Consider the following 23222-nt stretch of genomic DNA (forward strand, 5'->3'; position numbering starts at 1 on the left):
CCGCTCCCGCCACCGCGAACCCCACCCTACCCTCTAAGTCCCACCTCCTCGCTGGTCCCTTTAGCCAACTCAGCTCCACTTCCCCAGCCTCTCCGCGACCGCAGGGCTAGGCCCGCCCCCATCCTTGGGGCGCGAGCGCCGAACGCATAGAACGCAGCCAATGGGTGGTGCGGTGGCGGCACCGCGGGAGGTTCGATTGACCGCGCCTGGCGGGTCCCGGGAGTCCTGGCGGCTGTTAACGCGCGCTTTGGGTAGAGGAAGGCTAAGCGGCAGTGCTTGGGATTCAGCTGTGCGGCTCTTTCCAGCCTTGCCTGGGATTCCCCTCCCAAGCTCGGGTCTTCTCCGTGTCCTGCCTGGACCCCTGCTCGGCCTCCCTCAGGCCCGCATCCGCACTCCGACCTGGGAAATCCCTTCTCCGGACTCGCCCTCCCCAGGCCTCAGATTTTCACCCTTCCCCCTCCCCCCACCGCTACTACCCCCTGCCTTCAGGTCCATCTGGGGCCGTTATCCCGACTCCCCTCTGCCCAGTCTGGCAGTCTCTTCCCCTGCCTCTTCTCCCCATCCTAGACCTCTACCCATTTCTGATTGGGTACTTCCTTTTTGCCCTTCTCTCCCACCTCGGCTACCTGGAGACCGACACTCTTCATACTTCGGGCCCAAAGCTCAGCCCCTGGCTGTATTCCCTCCATCCCTGCTCCTTTAATTAGCTCATGCTTTCAATAGAATAGCAGCCCGCTCTTTAGTAGGCTGGTTCTACATTCTCAGCTGCTGTGTGCCTTTGACCTTTGCCTAATGGGTACTTGACATTTTATATTCCTGGGTCCAGGATGGTAAGTATGGGCCTATGGGAGACTGTGGCTAGCACTATGGCTGGGTCTAATGGACTGTTTCCGTTCTCCTCTTACAGAGGAGGAGCTTAGCTCCAAGCCAGCTGGCCAAGAGAAAACCGGAAGACGGACCCTCTGATGATGAAGACTGGCAGCCTGGAGCAGTGGTGAGTACTCTGCCCTCAAGGGGATAGGGAACGTGGGGTTGCAGGGCTGTTTAGGCAGAGAGGAATCCTAGACTTGGTTTCTGTAGTTTCATGAAATGTACCCTGTCACCTCCAGAAGCGTTTCAGTGCTTACTGTTCGGTTAGTGAGTGCTTACTATGTGTCAGGCATCGAACTGGATAAAAATCTTTGTCCTCAAGGTGCTCACTAAAAGCTAGTATGCCTCAGTTTTCCTGATAGGAAAATTTGCTATGTTCCAAAGCAACGAGCTGATTGGGTTGGACCCTTTGGCTCCCTTGGGAAAAAGGGGGAGGACGCCCCAGCAGCAACTAGCAGCTCTTTTTTCTCTTTGTCACCTGCCCAGTGTCACAGAACAGTAGGGTTCACTGGGCCTATGGTAGAATCTGAGCTTCCTTGGACCTTGATTGGAGGGGTGGTGCCGCCCCTCCAGTCCCTGCAGATAATCAAGGGCTCCACGTTTGACTTTGGACTGGGCCCTGCCTTGGAGGCTTTTGGGGCTAGCTGTGGTAGGACCTATGTAACCTAAATCAGTAGGATGATGATTTAGCATGCTCTTTAGAGAGAGCAATTCAAGAAGCAGTGGTTTGACCATTGGAACTTTGGAGGAAGGGATTAGCTAAGAAATATCTATAAGGCAGTTTGGGGTGGTTGCAACATGTGAGTAAAAGCCTATGGAGAGAGTGGAAGGGGTCTGGTGTTTGTTTCAGGTGTGCCTTGTAGCTTCAGATACCTTGGCAAGCTGCTACAAGTGGATTCTTGCCTGATGGCTCAGTGGGGCTCATTCTGTAGCTGCACTGCTGGTGTGCAGGCTGCCTTGGCTGTCCCTTGCCACTTACATGGGTCTCAGACTTGAACTTGGGGCAGCACTTGGTGTTGTCTGCTCCTGGTTGCTCCAGAAAATGCTTTCAGTGATGGTGTTCTCACAGACATGGTGGGGACTGATGAGAGCGGCCTGGGAGTTGGGAGCAGCTCTACTCTTGCCCTCCATTGGTAAACCCTGGGAGGAAAGCAAAGAGTCACTCAGTCATTCCTTGGGGCTTTTGGAGTGAAGATCTGTGGGCAGCTTGACTATGCTACTGATGGACTTGCCCATCACAGGCCCACTTCATTCACTTCTTCCATTGCCCCTCAGGGCTTCCCTCATAGCTCAGTTGGAAAGAATCCGCCTGCAGTGCTGGTTGGATTCCTGGGTCGGGAAGATCCCCTGGGGAAGGGAATGGCTACCCACTCCAGTATTCTGGCCTGGAGAATTCCATGGACTGTATAGTCCATGGGGAGGCAGAGTTGGACAGGACTGAGTGACTTACTTTTCACTGCCCCTCAAATTAGGCAAGTTCTTTAACTTCACTAAGCTCCAGTGTTCTCACTGTTACATCAGGATGTAAACAAGTATTCTAGGATTACTGTGAAGATGATATAGGATGACACATGTGAAGAGTTTAGCACAGTGCTTTACGCTTAATGAGGTTTTAAATATTAGTTGTCATTGTGGCTAACTCTGTATCATCCAGACTTCACCTTCCCCAATTCTCTCTCCTAGACTCCTAAGAAACCTAAGAAATCCAGCTGTGAGACCCAGAGCCAGGAGTGTTTCCTGTCTCCTTTTCGGAAGCCTTTGACTCAACTAACGAATCGACCACCCTGTCTGGACAGCAGTCAACATGTAAGCCCTAGCTATAACCTGTCGATGTCTGTGTGTGCCCTCTTTTGTTTAGGGAGGCTCCCTGAGTCCTCACACAGTAGCCAGCAGATGCTTTAGTGGGAGCTTTGGGCCTGGCCACAGCTCCTGGGGCCTAGAAAAGGCCTCTTTTCTTTTCTTAGAGATAATTCTTAGTGTACCTGACTTGGAATTCCCCTTGTTATAGCTACTTGGGCACCAACTCTCAGGTGGCTGAGACTGCTGATGACAAGAAGGTGCAGAGAGTGAAGACCTTCCCATTTAGGCAAGATGTTGGAACCCGTCAGAGAACTGTCTCTGATTCCGCATAATAGCTTTTAAGAAGTACCAGAGTCCTATAGCTTTCACTGTATCCTTTAGTAAAATCAAAAGTAATCACCACCATGGCAGGTTATGTGCATTATCTCATGTAACTCATTTTTTTAAGATAAGGAAGCTGAATCCTAGAGGGGTTAAATAATTTGCTTAAAGTTACAAAATTGTCAGATCTGCCTGCTGCCGCTGCTGCTGCTGCTAAGTTGCTTCAGTTGTGTCCGACTCTGTGTGACCCCAGAGACGGCAGCCCACCAGGCTCCCCTGTCCCTGGGATTCTCCAGGCAAGAACATGAGTGGGTTGCCATTTCCTTCTCCAGTGCATGAAAGTGAAGCCACTCAGTCGTGTCCGACTCTTCGAGACCCCACGGACTGCAGCCTACCAGGCTCCTCCGTCCATGGGATTTTCCAGGCAAGAGTACTGGAGTGGGGTGCCATCGCCTTCTCCGCAGATCTGCCTGGCTCCATCCAACGCTTTTTCCTCTAAACCTTCTTTTTTTTTTTTCTCTCTCTAAACCTTCTGAAGGACACCAAGACACAGCTCCAAAAACCTTTGGAATTTAAATGATAAGAGGGATCAAGATGTCTTCTGTTATTCCTAATGAGCTCCTTACAGCCACACCTGAGTTTGCTAATAAGATGACTTTGGAAAGCACTTAACTTTGAGACTGGTTGCCAGGGGAACCAACCCAACAATGGTCAATGTTTAATCAGTCCAACCTGTGTCAAAAGCCTCCTTAGAAACACAAAAGGTTTGGGAGAGTTTGGAGAACTTCCCCGGAGAAGGCAATAGCACCCCACTCCAGTACTCTTGCCTGGAAAATCCCATGGACGGAGGAGCCTGGTAGGCTGTAGTCCGTGGGGTCGCTGAGTCGGACATGACTGAGCGACTTCACTTTCACTTTTCACTTTCATGCCTTGGAGAAGGAAATGGCAACCGACTCCAGTGTTCTTGCCTGGAGAATCCCAGGGACAGGGGAGCCTGGTGGGCTGCCGTCTCTGGGGTCGCACAGAGTCGGATGCGACTGAAGTGTCTTAGCAGCAGCAGCAGCAGCAGCAGCAGAACTTCTGGTTAGCGAGCAGAAAGTCGCACGCTCGAAGCTCCAAGCTCCAGTGTTCACCGCTCTTCCAGACCTCCTTCCTCTGTGTGTCTGTTCATCTGGCTATTCATTCATATCTTTTAATATAATTTGTGATAAACCAGTAATCTAGTAAGTAAACTTCATCTGAGTTCTCTGAACCAGCTAGTGAATTAATCTAAGGAAGGGGTTGTGGTAACATTTGATTTGTAGCTTGGGGTCAGAGCCTTTCAAGACTGCCTGCAATGCAGGAAACTTGGGTTCGATCCCATGGTTGGGAAAATCCCCAGGAGAAGGAAATGGCAATCCCCCCCAGTATTGCCTGGAAAATCCCATGGACAGAGGAGCCTGGCAGGCTACAGTCCATGGGGTCGCAAAGAGCTGATTGAGCGACTTTCACTTTGTGGTTAGAAGCACCTAGACTTGAGATTTGTTTCTGATGCTTTATCCTGGAACATAGTGTTGGAATTAAGGTGTAGGGAACCCAAGTGGAAACGAAGATTTGCTTGATGTGTGGAAAACCCACATGTCAGATGTCAGAAATAGTGTAGTACTGAGAACAGAGGAGACGCAAGATTGTTTTTTAAAATTTTTATTGGTGTATAGTTGCAGTGTTGTGTTAATTTCTGCTGTGCAGCAAAGTGAATCAGCCATATGTGTATATATCTCCCCTCTTTTTGGATTTCCTTCCCATTTAGGTCACGATGGAGCACTGAAGAGTGTTCCCTGAGCTATACAGTAGATTCTCATTAGTTATTTTATACGTAGTATCAAGAGTGTATATATGTCAATCCCAATTCATCCCACCCTCTCCCTTTCCCCTTTGGTGTCCATGCCTTTGTTCTCTACTTCTGTGTGTCTATTTCTGTTTTGCAGGTCAGATCATCTATACCATTTTTCTAGATTCCACATATATACGTTAATACATGATACTTGTTTTTCTCTTTCTGGCTTACTTCACTCATTTATAACAATCTCCAGGTCCATCCATGTGTCCACAAATGACCCAATTTCATTCCTTTTTATGGCTAATTCCATTGTGGACACACACACACATATATACTATCTATTTTTTTATCCATTCCACTGTTGGTGAACATTTAGGTTACTTCCGTGTTCTGGCTATTGTAAGTAGTGCTGCAATGAACATTGGGATACATCAGTCTTTTTTTTTTTATAAAATAAGCAACAAGGACATGCAACACAAGGGAGTATAGTCATTATTTTGTAATAACTTTATTTTTTGCTTTAGAGAGTTGATATTTCATTTTTTTAATTTTTATTGGAGTATAGTTGATTTATAGTGTTGTGTTTCAGGTGTGAGCTTCCCAGGTGGCTCAGTGGTAAGCAATCTGCCTACCAATGCAGGAGATAAGAGTTTGATCTCTGGGTCGGGAAGATCCCCTGGAGAAGGAAATGACAATCCACTCCAGTATTCTTGCCTGAGAAATCCCATGAACAGAGGAGCCTGGCAGGCTGTGGTCCATGGGTTCATAAGGAGTCGGACACAACTGACCACTACATGTGTCTTTTTAAATTATGGTTTTCTCTGAGTATATGGTCTAGTAGTGAGATTGCTGTTCTATTTTGGGTTTTTTTAAGGAACCTCCATACTGTTCTCCATAGTGTTTGTACCAGTTTATATTCCCAACAACAGTGCAAGAGGACTTCCTTGTCTTCACTCGCTCTCTAGCATTTATTGTTTGTAGATTTTATTAATGATGGCCATTTTAATGGGTGTGAGTTGATACCTCATTGTAGTTTTGATTTGCATTCCTCTAATAATTAGTTATGTTCATGTGTTTGTTTGGCCATCTGTATGGTTTCTTTGGAGAAATGTCTATTTACGTCTTCTGCCCATTTTTTGATTGGGTTGTTTTTTTGATATTGAGCGGCATGAGCTGTTTGTATATTTTGGAGATTAATGCTTTTTCAGTTTCTTCATTTGCAAATATTTCCTCCTATTCTGAGGGTTGTCTTTTTGTCTTGTTTATGGTTTCCTTTACTGTGCAAAAGGTTTTACTTTTAATTAGGTCTCATTTGTTTGTTTTTATTTTCATTAGGAGGTGCATCAAAAAAGATCGGAGTGTTTTGCCTGTTTCCCTCTAAGAGTTACATTGTGTATAGCCTTACATTCAGGTGTTTAACCCATTTTGAGTCTGTTTTTGTGTGTGGTGTTTGGAAGTGTTCTAATTTCATTCTTCTACATGTAGCTGTCCAGTTTTCACAGCACCATTTATTGAAGTCTTTTCTCCATTGTATTTTCTTGCTTCTTTTGTCATAGATAAGATGACCATGGGTGTGGGTTTATCTCTGGACTGTCTGTCTTTTTCCATTGGTCTATATTTTTGTTTTTGAGCCAGTGTCTTGATTATTGTAGCTTTGTAGTATAGTCTGAAGTCAGGGAGCCTGATTCCTCTAGCTTCATTTTTGTTTCTCCGGATTGCTTTAGTTATTCAAGGTCTTTTCTGTTTCCATATAAATTGTAAAAGTTTCTTTTCTAGTTCTATGGAAAATGCCATTGGTAATTTGATAGGAATTGCATTGAATCTATAGATTGCTTTGGGTGGTATACTCATTTACGTTTATACAATATTGATTCTTCCAATCCAAGAACATGGGATATCTCCATCTGTTTGTATCTTTAATTTCTTTCATCAGTATCTTATACTTTTCTGCATACAGGCCTTTTGCCTCTGTCAGTCAGTTCAGTTGCTCAGTCATGTCCAACTCTTTGTGACGCCATGGACTGCAGCACTCCAGGCCTCCCTGTCCATCACCAACTCCCAGAGTTTACTCCAACTCATGTCCATTGATTCAGTGATGCCATCCAACTATCTCATCCTCTGTTGTCTCCTTCTCCTGCCTCAATCTTTCCCAGCATCAGGGTCTTTTCTAATGAGTTGCTTCTTTGTATCAGGTGGCCAAAGTATTGGAGCCTCAGCTTTAGCGTCAGTCCTTCCAATGAGTATTCAGGACTGATTTCCTTTAGAATTGATTGATTTGATCTCCTTGCAGTCCAAGGGACTCTGAAGAGTCTTCAACACCACAGTTCAGAAGCATCAATTCTTCAGTGCTCAGCTTTCCTTATAGTCCCGACTCTCACATCCATACATGACTACTGGAAAAACCATAGCTTTGACTAGATGGACCTTTGTCCGCAAAATAATGTTTCTACTTTTTAATATGCTGTCTAGGTTGGTCATAGCTTTTCTTTCCTTTTTTTTTTTTTTTGGTCATAGCTTTTCTTCCAAGGAGTAAACTTTTAATTTCATGGCTGCAGTCACCATCTACAGTGATTTTGGAGCCCAAGAAAATAAAGTCTGTCACTGTTTCCATTGTTTCCCCATCTATTTTTCGTGAAGTGATGGGACCAGCTGCCATGATCTTAGTTTTCTGAATGTTGAGCTTTAAGCCAACTTTTTCACTCTCCTCTTTCACTTTGATCAAGAGGCTTTTAGTTCCTCTTCACTTTCTGCCATAAGGGTGGTGTCATCTGCATATCTGAGGTTATTGATATTTCTCCTGGCAATCTTGATTCCAGCTTGTGCTTCATCCAGCTGGGCATTTCGCATGATGTACTTTGCATATAAATTAAATAAGCAGGACCTTACGGCCTTTGCCTCTGTAGGTAGGATTTTTTTTTTTTTTTTCCGCCTGTGCTGGATCTTTGTTGCGGCCCACAGGCTTTCTCTAGTTGTGGTAAGCAGGTGCTGCTCTGTAGTTGCTATGAGTGGGCTTCTCATTGCAGTGGCTTCTCTTGTGGATCATGGGCTCTAGGGTGCAAGGGCTTCAGTAGTTGTGACAGAGGCTACAATACTGATTCTTCAGCATGTGGAATCTTCCCAGATCAGGGATCAAATCCATGTCCCCTGCATTGGCAGGTGGATTCTTAACCACTGGACCACCAAGGCTGTCCTGTAGCAAGGTTTATTCCTAGGTGTTTTGTTGTTTTTGTTGCAATGGTAGAGACACGGGATTGTGTTTTTCCTTTATAGGGACATTTTCAAGGAAAAATGGGAATATGATGACAGGAATGTGTAATGGAGGTTAGTTATTTATGCATTCAGAAAACATTTTACATACTATTTGTTGAATACAGAAACATATGTATAATATATGTAAGATATAAACCAAAATAACTCCTGTGAACCCACCACCCAGGGCTAGAACATCATCTCAGTCATAATTCTTTTCCCATTCCCAGAGGTACCACCATCCTAACTATGTTCATCATCCCTTGCTTTTTGTGATAGTTTTACCATATGTATATAATTCACTAAAGTAATATTGTTTAATTGTTTCCTGAGCTTAAAAAAGTAGTATTAGTCCTCTGGAACTGTTTTAATTCAGGATTTATCTTATGAGATAAGTGTGAGGGTGGTGAGAGTTTGCCAACAGGAGGCCTAACAGGCTGGAGGCTGGTGGAGACTCGAATCTGAGGGACATGATGATGAGGTCGGGTCCTGAAGACTGTGAAGAGTTTGTCAGGTGAAAGAGCAGGAAGTGTTCCAGGTAAAGGGAACAGCCTGTGTGAAAGCTGTGGAGGGAGGATCCCCAAAGGAAAACAATGCTTTAGGACTACAGAAGTCAGTGCAGCCCTGGGGGCAGACCTCAGCCTTAGACACAGTGAGTTTTAAGTCCTGTGGGTTGTCTAGGTTTGCACATGTACATGTGGTACCTAGGAGAGGGTTATGGACTGGAAATAGATTTGAGGTGATTGGCATAGAGTTTGACACCTCCAAAAACTGTATTGGTGTGTCCATGTGAATGTACAGTCAGAAGAACTTAAGGTCAAACCCTGAGAAACACTGACTTTTAAAGGGATTGGGCAGAAGAAGAGGAGCCCGTTAGGCGACTGAGTGTAAAGTCCCAGAAAGACAAAATAGTGGGAGAATGGTGTCATGGAAGTCAAAAGCAGAGAGGAAAGAGTGACCAGCTTTGTCTAGTAAGATAGGGTAGAAAAATATCTCTTGGAGTTAAGGTCTTGTAGGCCATTGGTGACCTTGGGCAGAATCATTTCAGAAGATAGGAGGAGTGGGAGATAGGGGAAACAGACTACTTTTTCTAGAAGTTTGAAGGGGTGGCGATATGAGGTCAAAGGACATTTTGTTTTTAAGATAGGAGAGAGTTAAGTATGTCTTAAGTGCTGGTGAGAAAGAGCTGGTAGAGGGAGAAGCTTGAGATAGAGAAAGATCAGGCAGGCCTGATAGAATGACTGGGAGAGGGAAGCCTTGACCTTGGTGGGGAGGAGGAATGTTCTTCTCCCTCTTCTATCATCAGGAGCAAAGGGTGGTGTGGATTTTCAGTAACTAAATGAACCGAGTGAGAGCATGCTTTCTCGCCTGCCTCTGTCAGAGTCTAGTGACTATTCCCAGACCTGATTCTTGGAAGCTGCATTGCAAGTCTTGCAGGCTGTGCCCTCAGATGGTTTTAGCCAGGGGTCCTCGCCTCCTTCCACAGTAGTTCCACAAGCCTGCACTTCTACCTGCAGAATTTGTGGCTCCTGGGTTTTACTGAAAGTCTTTTTAAATTTGGAGCATACATTCTTGGCTACTTAGAGCTTTAATACTAGCCTCTTAAATTGATAATCTTGAAAATAATATCTCAGTTTTGGAATTAAAAGCAGAATTGATGCCAAGTTAGGGAAGAAATTGAGTCCATCTTTTTCCTTTTCTTCTTTGACTTAATGGTAGCTTTTTGTTAGCATCTTTCATGTATAAGTTTCTCATTATCGTTTCTTGATAATTAAAAATAATCAAAAAATTTTATTCTGCTGCAAAGAAATATGCAAATAAAGAATTGGAGCCTTTCTCCAACCCTGGCCTTGTGTTATTTAAGCATAGTGATGAAGTTCAGTTCTCCACGTTTCTTTTCTATCTTGCAGTACATTGCCATATATAGTCATTATATTCTTCTTCTTTAAAGTACATTGAGTTTCTAGAATTTAATTTATAATCTATACAGATGGATCAGAATAAAAAGATAAAAATTTCAGGGCAATTGCTTTTTTTTTCCCCCTATTAAACTGCCTTTTTGCTAGAAGGGAGTATTTTTCATTACTTTCCTACTAATGTATTCCATTAAGACTGCCTTCAACATTTCTGCTCTTGTTTTCTCCTTGCTCTCTTGCCTAACTCTTATTTTGTTGAGGTTCACAGGCTATTATAATTCCCTAGAGGGCGCAGGTGTCTATAGATGAGAACTTAGATGGGAGTTGTCAGTTAGCTCAGGAGCTGATACTGTGGACTTCTCCTTCTGTCCCAGCCCAGTAACCCAGTGCTGATTCCAGGCTGAAGTGATGGCACAGAGACTTCCTGTCATCCTTGTCCCTGGCTTTTTTGGTGATAGGCTTGCCCTCTCTCTCATGTCCTCTTGGCTCATATTTTCCCCTCTCTTGTACCATTCCATGCAGGAAGCTGTTGACTCTGGGCTGATCCACATGCTATACTCACACAGGTTGGGTTAGGAAGCCATATTGCCCATCTGTGACAAATAAAAGCCCTGGAATCAGGAAAGTCCAGATGTCATGGTTGTGTGACTTGGGAAACCACTTAGCCTCAATTTGCTCATCTGTAAAATAGGGGTGCCAGTAATATACAGACCTCAAAGAGCTATTAATGAGGATTGGTAACATGAATGCAAGGACTTAGCACTGTGTCTGACATACATTATTAGTCGTCATTATTGCTGTCATTTTGGTTGTTATCAACATTATTTTACTGATACCTCTGCTCCTTTTTCTCCTGTGACCACTACTCTTAGAAGGGCTGTGTAGTTCCCAAGGAGGCTGATGTAAAAATTGATATGGGAATTAGATGCAGTAAGCAGGATTGATCAGAGATTACAAAAGAAGTGTGAGCTATGCTTGGGAAGATGTAGCCCTGTAGGACAGTGGTTGAATCTAGACTTGAGAGTTCTGTTAGTACTGGGATCGGGTCAGTTTGTGGTGCTTTCTTAAGGCACTGCAGCCTAGGGAATAGTTAGGTATGCTTGCTTGGCGTGATCGTTCATGAACTAAAAGTTCTGAGTCTTGTGGTTGACCAAGGCCAGGTACTTGCTTTGGCACTGTCCTGTCCCTGGGGATTTGTGGTACCTCGTGCAAAGCCTCAAAGATGAAAGCCATTGTACAAAACCTAATAATTTAATATGGAGCACATCTTCTGTTCTAGATGCATCTGAATGAGATGTAGTCAAACTACAGTGGTCTAAATATATTATGATGCTTACATGGGCATTTTTGACTGTGTTTATAAAAATATCCCGTAACATCTCCAAGCAGTCCTGAATCCTTGTTTCTTCTCTTTTTAGGAAGCATTTATTCGAAGCATTTTGTCAAAGCCTTTCAAAATCCCCATTCCAAATTATCAAGGTAAAAGTGGAGACTCTTCTGTTTCTTGAATTAGTCATGTGTGAATATGCCCAAATAGATCATAACACCTGCTTTTGTAAGTACAAGCTTACCTTGGAGTTAAAAATGTCAGTCCAGTGATGACTATGTGTGGGGTGACCCTCCCTGGGCCTGCATGAGGTCTGTGTTTGAAAAGTTCAGCAAGGGTTACCAAGACTAAGTGCCCCTCATCTTGGTGGGGATGTGCCAGTGTGCAGGAAGCTTCAGGTGGCCAGGGCGGCTGATGGACCCAGGCTCCGTTCCGTCCAAGTGAGTCCAGTAGCATTTCCTTTACAAGGGTTACAAGGTTGACTGTCGGAGGTCTAGGTTCTGCAGGTTTCCCCCTCTGTACAAAGGACAGAGCGTTGTGCTAACTCGGGCTGGCGGGGGGAGGCAAACTTGAGCTTTCAGTCTTGAAAGGCCCCGTAGGGTTTCAGACCTTTCCAGGGTTGTTTTGATTTAAGATGAAAGAGACCTGAAATTTGTAGTTGAGTGGGGGAACTAATAACTGGTTAATGGTTAGGCAGAGGTGCCCAGCTTACATCTGGAGAGGTACTGGGGAGAGAGGGTCATGTGGAAGCTTCGGAAAGTTATGTGAAGGATAGGCATTTAACCTGGGCAGGCTGGAGCTCGTCAGCTTAGAGGCTCAAGTGACAAATTGTTGGTTTCTAGGTCCTCTGGGCTCTCGGGCATTGGGCCTTAAACGGGCTGGGGTCCGCCGAGCCCTCCATGACCCCCTGGAAGAAGGTGCCTTGGTTCTGTATGAGCCTCCCCCACTGAGCGCCCATGACCAGCTGAAGTTTGACAAGTATGTGCATTGGTGTTTGTTGAGCAGTTGTGGTCCTCTGTAAGTGCACAGAGCCTGGAGGGCAGAGAGCCTTTTGGTGTGGTTTCACCCTGGGACCTGCATGTGTTTTCAGAGTGCTGTCATGACGACGGTACCATCCAGAGAGTGAGTAGGTGGGGAGGAGAGTGCCTGGGGAAGAGTGTGTAGATATGTCCAGTTGGTGGGTTTCCTCATCCTTTCCCACCAGGCTCATTCAGGGGAGCAGGGGATGTTGAGGTGATGACATAGGGAACCCATCCGCGTCTCCTCGCTTTCTTACCCTGGAGAGGAATTTGCTATGGTTTGATCGCACGGGCCAGAGAGATCCTCTCTTAGGCAACTGCCTCTGGATCCACGGGACATAGCTTTCTGAGGGTGTACCCTTGCCGTGTCTGAGCTCTGTTTTCTGTGTTGTGTTTTCTCAGGGAAAAACTTCCTGTCCATGTGGTTGTTGATCCTATTTTGAGTAAGGTCTTGAGGCCTCATCAGAGAGAGGTGAATGGGGGTGGGGGTGAGGTTTGGGCTGGGGCAGCGGCTGGGCCTGAGAGGCTGTCATCCCTGGGGCAGCAGCAGTGGGGTGCCAGAGGGGGCTGAGTGCTGTCACTGTTCCCCAGGGAGTAGAGTTCCTGTGGAAGTGTGTCACTGGCCGGCGCATCCCCGGGAGCCATGGCTGCATCATGGCTGATGAGATGGGCCTGGGCAAGACGCTGCAGTGCATCACCCTGATGTGGACGCTTCTGCGCCAGAGTCCAGACTGCAAGCCGGAAATCGACAAGGCGGTGGTGGTGTCGCCCTCCAGCCTAGTGAGGAACTGGTACAATGAAGTTGGGAAATGGCTTGGAGGGAGGATCCAACCTCTGGCCATCGATGGAGGCTCTAAGGACGAGATAGACCAAAAGCTGGGTAGGAGCCTTAACAAATGTGACCGCACTCCTCCATACAACCTGCTCCTTTCTTAAGTGTATCCTCACTGATAACCAGGATCGAGGGCAAGGAGGGGGAGGAAGATATGAGAATTACCATGAGAAAGAGTTTAGTTGTTTCCAGGCTAAATTACAGAATCATCAAACTGGTTTTTTCTTTAGCATATTCTCAGACTTGCTCTCCTGACACCTTTTCTGTCGTAGAAGGATTTATGAACCAGCGTGGTGCCAGAGTGCCTTCTCCCATCCTCATCATTTCCTATGAGACTTTCCGCCTTCACGTTGGAGTCCTCCAGAAAGGGAGTGTTGGACTGGTCATATGTGATGAGGTACTTGACGTACTGCTGTTTGGGTGGTGGGAGAAAAGTCTGTCAGTGTCTTTCCACTGAAAAGTGCTGTCCAAGGGCTGTGCTAGTTACTGGGAGATACTGAGGACAGAACATATGCCTCAGAGTCAGCAGATGGGAAGGAGAGCCCAGGGTACCAATCTGCCAAGAGAGGGGTTGAGTGGTGCTTGGGGTGCCAGGGAGAGTGCGGTGCTGGGGCTGACCGGGTTTGTTCCCTCTACAGTTTTCCTAGACCAAAGGACTTTGAAGGCTGGGAGAGATGTGGATGGGTGGAGAGACATGGCACAGGGTTTAGGGGAACAGGTTCTAGGATCAGAGAGATGTTTATTCAAATCCTGGCTCTTCTGCTGCACACCAGTAATATGACCTTGGACAAATTACTTAACTACCTAAGCCTCTCTGTGTCAGTAAAATGGGGTGATAATATCTGCCTCATGGGATTATTGTGAGGATTAAATGAAGGAAAGCTTTTATCACAGTGCCTGGTATGTCATAAGACCTTGGTAAATGTCACCTCTGATTTTTATGTAGGCTAGAGGACTCCCGTGAACAGGTGCACAGTGATAGGAAAGTCCTGTATGGATAGTCCATACACATTGTGAGCCTGTGTTGACTCTCTGGGACTGAGGGAAATGTAGCAGTTGTTGCTTTCTGGCCTTTTCCAGCACTGTGCATGAAGGGTGGTAGGGATGTTACTACTTCGAAAGGAGTGAGGGTGGCTGGGAGCTTCCCGGTATAAACAATTTCCCAGGTCTTCAGAGGGCTTGGCTGCCCTGAGCCTGCTGACCTTGTTTACATCTTGGGGAAAGTCAGGGCATTCCCTGGGGCTTTAGTGGAGGGGTGGCTGGAAGACTTGGCCCCATCTTTCAACTGATGGCAGGCTTGACTGCTTTGGGGACTATAGATTACTCTAATATCTGAGGGTCTTTTGGGAGGGGGCAAAGAAGAAAAGCTTACTGGGTAACCATGCTTGCTAGCCCTGAGCTGTTGAACTTTTGTCCTTATAAAGGGTCGTTATCTGGCATGTCTGCCAACTTCTGATACCCTGATGGGCCATTCCTTGGTAGGAGTAAGGGATTTAGCAGATTGAGGTGGGGTGTGCACGTGACCACTACACAGCGCCCTGGCATTTGCTTCATCATGGAAAGGGACTGTGCCAGGAGCCTCGTCTAGAGGCCAGGATGTTGGGGAGGAGAAGGGAAGGCAGGCTGATGGCAGGCTGAGCCCTTGAGGACCGAGGGCGTCTAGATTTTGTTTTGCTCTATAGTGTTTCATTTTTTCCCTCATTCTCTCCTGTTTTCTGAGCTGACTGGCACAAGGTTCTAAGCTGCCTTTTGTACACTGCAGCGTCCTGGCCTTCCCTTATACTAATCTACCTTTTTAAAAAAATTTTATTTATTTGGCTGTGCTGGGTCTTAGTGGCAGCACGTGGGATCTTCACTGTGGCTCTTAGTTGGGGGATGCGAAATCTAGTTCCCTGACCAGGGATTCAACCCAGGCCTCCTGCACTGGGAATGCAGAGTCTTAACCACTAGACCACCTGGGAATCCCCTCACGTACCTTTTATTTATCAGAGTAAGAGAGTGAAAGTCGTATTGTACTCTCTGTGACCCATGGACTGTAGCCCACTAGGCTCCTCTGTCCATGAAATTCTCCAGGCAAGAGTACTGTAGTGAGTTGCCATTCCCTGTCGTGTTGTCAGAAACCTGAGGAAGCCAGAGTCCTGAAGAGAGGGTCAGCCTACTCTAGGAGGAGTTTGTCCTGTTCAGATCCTGAAAGCCTTTTCCCCAGGCTTTCATGTTCCCAGCTTCCTCCTGGCTGATGCTTTTCTCTGGAACACACAGAAATAATAAAAGATAATAATAGCATGATAACTGTGTACAAAATCTTGATCCACATAGTAATCTGAGTTAGGCAGAGCGAGTGAGAACACCTGGGATCAGTGTTGGCTTCGCTGCTTATAAGCGTGTCTGTGGATGAGACTGTTCTCAGTAGACGGCACATGGTCTACCTGAAAGGGACATGATCCTGATCAAGAAAGAGGGTATATGGAACCATTTTGTAAGGTGTTATAAATGGGAGGGACTGACATCGTCTTTACCTCAGTTTTGGAGGTTAGGAAACTGAAGCTTAGGGGAGTGCTGGGACTTGAATCCAGGTCTGAGATTTTAAGGCCTGGCTCTTCTCCACTCCTGCCTTGGATGTAACCAAAGCTTGGTGTAGGGTGAAACTTGGCTTGACTATGGAAGGACTGTCTGTCCCTGTATGCTTCAGTTGGTTCCATGTACATTTCTTTACAAGTTCTAGAACACAAAACCAGTCAGATGCTGGGGAAATGTGTTAAATTCATGGGGCTCATGAGAGAGAAGTGGTGGTATTTAATCTTGGTATCATTTTTTTGCTTTTAAAAGGATAAGCTGAGAATTCTGCCAGAATAGAAATTCAGCCAGAACTTTGACAACTTTTCATCTAGCCAAATATTTGATTTGCTGAGATGCCAGGGTTTGGGTTTTAAATTTGTGGCCAGTGGTGTCAGGAGCTGGGTCTGGAGCCAGAGTGGCTTCACAGGAGCTGGGGTTGGCCTTCTCTTCCACAGAGACCCACAAAGGTTCAGCTCAGTTCATTAAATTGAGTTATTAAGTACCTGTTAGGTCGGAGAAGGCAATGGCACCCCACTCCAGTACTCTTGCCTGGAAAATCCCATGGATGGAGAAGCCTGGTAGGCTGCAGTCCGTGGGGTCGCTGAGTCAGACACGACTGAGCGACTTCACTTTCACTTTTCACTTTCATGCATTGGAGAAGGAAATGGCAACCCACTCCAGTGTTCTTGCCTGGAGAATCCCAGGGATGAAGGAGCCTGGTGGGCTGCCGTCTCTGGGGTCGCACAGAATCTGACACGACTGAAGCGACTTAGCAGCAGCAGCAGCAGCAGCAGCAGCAGCAGCAGCAGCAGGAGTCAGGCCGTGGGGAATCCCATGATTGCCTGCCCTCAGGGAGCTTCTGTTTAGAGGGTTCCAGTTATTGCTGCGCATTTCCCCAGGGCCTTTTGGGTAATTTCTTCACAAGTTTAAAGTTGCTTTTCCCTCTTCAGCTCAGGAGTCTCAGCCTTTTGTTTTAGGACTGGTGCTTGAGCTTTCAGTCATTTAAAAACTTAATTTTGTGTAGGATGTCTTTAAATTTTTTAAAATTGAGATACAGTTGACATAAAATGTTTTTGTTTTAGGTATACAACATTCAGTCATTTTGTTAAATAAAATTCTGTGTCTAATTCTTCAATAGCAATGTTGGTTATTCATTTCATTCTTCAGGAAACATACATTGACTAGAGAACTCTGTCTTGTGCATTAAGTTAAAAAGCAAATCTGACATGGTCTCTGCTTTAAAAAGTTTCTGCCTTGGTGAGATAAAGTGCCGGGTGGAAGGGCTAGGGGTGGTGGCAGTGATACAGGGATTGAGAAGGGATACAGAGAGAGGTTCTTTCTTTAGATCTGAACTGGATGGGTTCTGAGGAAAGAGGGGAGGAGGAACCTGGACTAAGTTCCTTACCACTAACAGTTCAGACACAGCCAGGAGTCTAATATAGAAGGCATCTGACTCAGGAGGTTCTGGGATGGTTGGGCTAGTGGGGGAGGGAGAATTCCCTGAAAGCCTGGGTCTCTAACATGTCCGGATGATCCCTGAAGAGGATAGGCAGGCTGCTGTGACTTTGGAGATGGGGGCAGAGGAAGAAACAGGGAATCCTTGCTTTATGGATGTAGCATTGATCTAGAAGCTGAAGATCTGTCCTTGAGCCTGGCCTGTTTCTCCCCAAGAGAGTGGATAAACTCACTCTTGGTGCCCCTGCGCAGTTCCCAAGGCCTCAGGACCTGTAATGCTTTTGATTCCTCTTTTCCTGTCTACACAAGACTTTGCTGCTGTCAGGGAGGCCACATTCTGCCCAGGGCTCAGTGAGAATTAATTTCCTTGCAGGGACACAGGCTCAAGAACTCCGAGAATCAGACTTATCAGGCCCTGGACAGCTTGAACACCAGCCGACGGGTGCTCATCTCTGGGACCCCCATCCAGAATGATCTCCTTGAGTATTTCAGCTTGGTACACTTTGTCAACTCAGGAATCCTGGGTAAGAATCTGGCCTTTTCTCCTGCACTGGAGAGGAGCCTTGATGTAACCTTGCGAGTCTAACTCTAGCTGAGGAGAGAGGAGACCACAGTTAAATATGCGTTACTAGACACTGTTTTAGGAAGACTTCTCTTGTCAAGGAGTACCAGAGCTGTGGGGAGACCTTGGCTCTGCGGGGCAGCTTAGCAAGGCCCACCCTGGCCCTTTTTCCCACTGGAGAGGTGGCAGGGGCTGTGCAGGGCAAGGTCTCCGTGAGCTACAGATGGGACTACTACCCCCAGGCATTTTTGCTCATCACATCCTAGCAGGCTTATAAGAGCTCTTGCCTCAGAAAAGACTATCTTGGGCAGTTGTGTTTTTAACCATTATTTAGTGTGCAACTTAGTGTCATTAAATACATTCACATTGTTGTACAACCATCACCACCATCTACCTCCAGAACTTTTCATATTGCAGCACTGGAACTCTTCCCATTAAGCAGCAGCTCCTCACTGCCCCCCAGCCCCTAAAATCCATAGGTTGGGCAGTTGCTGTACATAGATGGCTGTGGAAGGGTTTGTTAGTGCCCATTTTTGAGCTTCATGTAAAAAGAATATTTTCCGTTGCGCCTGGATTGTTTTGTTCAGTATAATGTTTGAGACTAATCCATGTTGTTGTCGATGGCAATTTGTTTTTCGTTTTAGTATACTATTCCATTTTTTTTAATATACCAGAATTTATCAGTTCTACTGTTGATAGACAATTGAATTTCCATTTTTATTTTGAATAATGATCCCATAAACATTCTTGTACTTTACCTGAGAATAATAGGCATTTCTCTGTTATAAAAATTGAATTGCTGGGTCATATGTTATGTATGAGTTTAGCCCTAGTAAATAATCCAGTTTGCCAGAGTGATTGTACCAGCAGTATATGAGAATTTCAGTGTTTCTACATCAGGGGCCAGCAATTTTTTTCTTAAAAGGCTAGATGGTAAGTATTGTAGGCTCATAGGCCATCCTGTCTCTGTCACAGGTACTCAGCTCTGCCGCTGTACCGTGAAAGCAGCCGTAACGTGTAAATGCACAAGCATGGATGTGTTCTAATAGAACTTTGCAGAAGCAGCTGACTGGTCCATGGCTATAATTGCTGACCTCTGCTTTTTTTCACCAATATTTATCTTTAGAAGACATTAATTTTTTTTTGTCATTCTGCTGATTGCTTAGTGATATTTCTTCTCATTTATTTAATTTTGAGTAAAAGTGGAACCCCTTTTCATATATTCATTGGCCATTTGGAGATCCACTTTTGTGAGGTACCTGATCTTTTAAATTCCTGACTAAAACAAAATCCTGTACTCATTCACAGTCACTCCCAACCCCACTTACCCCAACCCCTATCAGCTGCCAGTCTATTTTCTGTCTCTGTGTACTTGCCTGTTCTGGATATTTCCTGTAAATGGAATCATATAATATGAGACCTTTTGTGTTTGGCTTCTCATACTTAGCATAATGTTTTCAAGGTTCATCAGCATTGTAGTATGTATCAGTACAGATCTTCCTCAGCTTATGATGGGGTTCTGTGCCACTAAACCCATTAAAAGTTGAAAATGTCTTAAGTAAAAAATGCATTTAAGGGATGTCCTTGGTGGTCCAGTGGTTAAGACTGCATTTCTACTGCATGGGGTGTAGGTTCAACCCGTGGTTGGGGAGCTAAGATCATGCATGCCATGCAGTGCAACCAAAAAATTTAAAAAAATGGTATGCAGCATAAAAAATCATATACCTTAAAAAATGCATTTAATGCCAATGTCAATTGTTAACTCTCGTGATCACTGCAGCTCACAGGACTCTAGGCCATGGACTCAGTAGTTAAGACACACAGGCTTAATTGCCCTGCAGCATGTGGAGTCTTCCAGACCAGGGGTTGAACCTGTGTCCCCTGCATTGGGACTGTGGGATCTTAACCACTGGGCCACCAGGAAAGTCCCTGGCCCATTTACATTTAAGGTGTACATTTGAGTTTTGATCTACTTGCTATCTTAATATTTGGTCTTTCAAGTCTTTACTGCTTTGGTAGCTCTCTGATCCATTCAAATAGAAATTGCCTACAATTTGTTCAGCGTTGTTGTTCTTGGCAGGAAGGTTGGTCTGTGACAGTGTAGTCTGCCATTCCTGGCAGTGGAAAAGTCATTACTTTCTGCGTTCTTTAATGCCTTTTCTCCTGTGCTTAGGAACCGCCCAGGAGTTCAAGAAGCATTTTGAATTGCCAATTCTGAAGGGTCGAGATGCAGCTGCCAGTGAGGAAGATAGGCGTGTAGGAGAGGAGCGACTGCGGGAGCTCACCAGCATTGTGAATAGGTAATGGGGGTGGGGTGACAGGAAGAGCACCGTTTGTGGGGTCCCCCCACATTCGGTCATCAGAATCGCCTCCTTAGCCATCCAAGGCCAGTCCTTTGGGACCTTGGCCTTTGGAGGGTGGGATTCTATGAAGAGAGTGGGATGGTGCCCTGACAATAATAGCCACTGAGTAAATGAAGGGGTCTGGCAGGCTGATTCCCTGCTTTCTTCCTGGCCTTGGCCCCTGTGGTCTGGTTTCGTGCCACTTAGCATCCTGCTGAGGAAGTTTTTGTATCCCTTGGAGCATTGTTAGTACTTCAGAAGCTTCCTTTGTCTGTCTCAGATCTAAAGCACCAAGCTTCTCTTCCCACATCCCACAGCTTTCTGTGACAGGTAGTAGATCTGAAGGATGGGTGGCATGCCTCCCGAGCTGATGGGGCTTTTTCAGTGGGGGCCACATCGCTCCAGGTGCAGGTATATTCTGCGCTCCTCTGTTGTACTTACATATACTTGATGGTTTGTGTCCTGAAGAGTCTGCTTTTGCCAGCTGCTACCTCCCTCTCAGGCTAAGATGACAGGAAAGAGAGTCTGTGTGCTCCTAGGGGCACAGGTGCCTGATCTCTGTCCTTCCTGGTCTGCCAGGTCATAGGGGCAGAATTTAACTGAACCTTGGGCCATTTGGCAGCAGGCATTTGGGCAAATGCAAGGAGAAACTCCCATAAAGACTCAATGGTTTACAGCTTCATTTCCCTGTCAGAGGACCAGGCTTAGTAGAAGACCTCTGCCTTCCTTTGAAGACAAGCTAACATTCTGAAGGAGAAGAGAAAGAGTTGTCTGTCAAGCTAGACCCTAAGAAAGGGTCTCCATTCCCATGGCTGATACCCTGATATAGACATCTTTGCCGTAGAGCTGATGAGTGTTTGACATTTGATACCACAAAGAGCCTTGGTCCTTCGGGTGTCAGCTTTTATTCCGGTAATTAGTATGGCAGTTTTATCAGCCCCTTGCCATTTTTTTTTTTTAACCATTTATTTATTTGGATGCACAGCATGTGGGATCTTAGTTCCCTGACCAGGCATCAAACCTATGTCCTCTGCTTTGGAAGCGTGGAGTCTTAACCACTGGACCACCAGGGAAGTCCCAACCCCTTGCCTTTTTATCTTGTTCTTCCAGGTGCCTGATACGGAGGACATCTGATATCCTTTCTAAATATCTGCCTGTGAAGATCGAGCAAGTGGTTTGTTGTAGGTACAGAACAACTGAGGAGTGTGGAGTGAGTGGGTAAAAGCTCAGCCCCTAGATATTGTTGGGCTCTCAAGGTGTCCTCAGAAGGCAGAATTGTGGTTCTGCATTTCCTGCTGACCCAGCTACCCATCTTATTGGTTTTTTTTTAAAGGCTGACACCCCTTCAGATTGAATTATACAAGAGGTTTTTGAGACAGGCCAAGCCAGCAGAAGAGTTGCGTGAGGGCAAGATGAGTGTGTCTTCTCTTTCTTCGATCACCTCACTGAAGAAACTGTGTAATCGTGAGTTAGATCCACGCCCTGGGGTCCTCTGTGAAAGTGAGCGAGGAAGGTAGTTCAGCCACCTTTACTGAAACTTGTCCATAGTCTTCACGGAGGCCATGTGTGATTCTAACCCTTCCCAAGGCATAAGCTCATGCACTAGACCAGACCCTTGTTTTGAAAATTTAGCTTATCCTTGCTTGACCCATGTTTGATGCTTAGAGTATATAAGACTCTGTGAGTGTGTGCATAAGTGTGCCTATAAAATGTTGGGCGGGGGAAAAATAACAAACTTTGCCCTCTGTGGTATAACTCCCCTCTTGTTGGGAGAACATGGAACACACTCGTGAGCAAGATTGTCTACTCATGATCCCAGGTGGCACTGACTACACCCTGGGCTTTGGAAACAAGTCTGGTGCTAAGGAAGATTAAGTTTCTAGAGGATGTTCTAATGAATACTGAAGTGAAACTTCTAAACACAGTGTAGCTGGCATTTTGGAGGTTTTTTTTTTTTTTTTCAGATCCAGCTTTAATCTATGACAAGTGTGTGGAAGAGGAAGATGGCTTTGAAGGTACCTTGGACATATTTCCCCCTGGTTATAACTCCAAGGCTCTAGAGCCTCAGCTATCAGGTGAGTCCTTTCCTGCCAGTCTTTGGGCCCCTCTGGGAAGAGAGACAGGAGGTTGTCTCTTTGTGCTTGATCTATTCCATCTCAAGAGTAAGAATCCTGGCCACTGGGATAGCACATTGGGGCTGATAGTTGTTGATCTCCTAGGTAAGATGCTGGTCCTTGATTACATTCTGGCGGTGACCCGAAGCCGCAGCAGTGACAAAGTAGTGCTGGTGTCCAATTACACTCAGACATTGGACCTCTTTGAGAAGCTCTGCCGAGCCCGAAGGTAGGGAAGAGCTGCCATAGGGATACCTCACCTACTGTATTCGTAGGAAGAACAGGTGTTTGGATTGGTGAATGTGGGCCAGAATGCAGGCACAGGAAGGACTTTCCAGATGTTTGTTCCTTTATTGCTCCATCTCCAAACAGAATAGCCCCTGTTCCTTCAGGTACTCCACAGAACAGTCCTGGCCCTCAGCTCCTTGCCAGTCCCTTTGGGAGTTTAGGGTTTCAGGTTATATATGAACAACCTTCGAGAGTGGTTGGTTCTATCTCTTCAGTAGCTCTGGCTCCAAGGACACTGTACTTACTCCTTTTTTTTTTAATTGGAGGATAACTGTTTTACAATGTCATGTTTCTGCTGAACAACAATGTGAATCAGCCTTAGGTATATATTCCCTCTTAAACCTCCCTCTCCCTCATCTCACCCCTTTAGGTCATCATAGCACCAGGCTGAGCTCCCTGTTACAGCAGCTTCCTACTAGCTATGTGTATATATGTCAGTCAGTCTGTCCAACCCTCCCCTTCCCCCACAGTGTTCTGTTTACTTCTTGATTTGATCTTTGGATCCCCCTTCAGGTACTTATATGTTCGCTTGGATGGCACGATGTCCATTAAGAAGCGAGCCAAGGTTGTGGAGCGCTTCAACAACCCATCGGTAAATGCACGGCCACTGTCCCCATGCTACCAGTGTGATACCATGAGAACTAAGGGTTGTTAAAGAATTTATAAGGGGCCTCTGCTTTAGGGCCTCTCTTTTTTTTTTTCTGGTGGGTGTGGTAGGGTTAGGCTAGTTTATGAAAGCTGTGCTGGGAACT

At 45.8% G+C, this 23222-nt stretch overlaps 1 protein-coding gene across 5 annotated transcripts in view; it reads left to right on the forward strand.

Moving 5' to 3' along the window:
- Window positions 1–221: 221 nt before the first annotated feature.
- Window positions 222–23222, forward strand: part of RAD54L (RAD54 like) — a 39082-nt gene continuing 16081 nt past the window's right edge. For 2 of the 5 annotated variants that reach the window (XM_042247378.2, XM_004001932.6), the window contains exons 1-15: window positions 222–830; window positions 908–994; window positions 2554–2676; window positions 11394–11454; window positions 12145–12280; window positions 12724–12793; window positions 12913–13201; window positions 13426–13550; window positions 17538–17688; window positions 19900–20026; window positions 21179–21253; window positions 21402–21532; window positions 22033–22143; window positions 22288–22411; window positions 22984–23062. In XM_042247378.2, coding sequence (XP_042103312.1) covers window positions 828–830; window positions 908–994; window positions 2554–2676; window positions 11394–11454; window positions 12145–12280; window positions 12724–12793; window positions 12913–13201; window positions 13426–13550; window positions 17538–17688; window positions 19900–20026; window positions 21179–21253; window positions 21402–21532; window positions 22033–22143; window positions 22288–22411; window positions 22984–23062 — 1692 coding nt within the window. In that variant the 5' untranslated portion in view covers window positions 222–827. Of the gene's footprint in view, window positions 831–907; window positions 995–2553; window positions 2677–4094; window positions 4215–11393; window positions 11455–12144; window positions 12281–12723; window positions 12794–12912; window positions 13202–13425; window positions 13551–17537; window positions 17689–19899; window positions 20027–21178; window positions 21254–21401; window positions 21533–22032; window positions 22144–22287; window positions 22412–22983; window positions 23063–23222 lie in introns of those variants that run through there. The other 3 variants (XM_060407584.1, XM_042247381.2, XM_042247383.2) reach the window with 3 other exon arrangements.

The sequence above is a fragment of the Ovis aries genome, chromosome 1 (assembly GCF_016772045.2).
Source record: "Ovis aries strain OAR_USU_Benz2616 breed Rambouillet chromosome 1, ARS-UI_Ramb_v3.0, whole genome shotgun sequence".
Taxonomy (NCBI): Eukaryota; Metazoa; Chordata; class Mammalia; order Artiodactyla; family Bovidae; genus Ovis; species Ovis aries.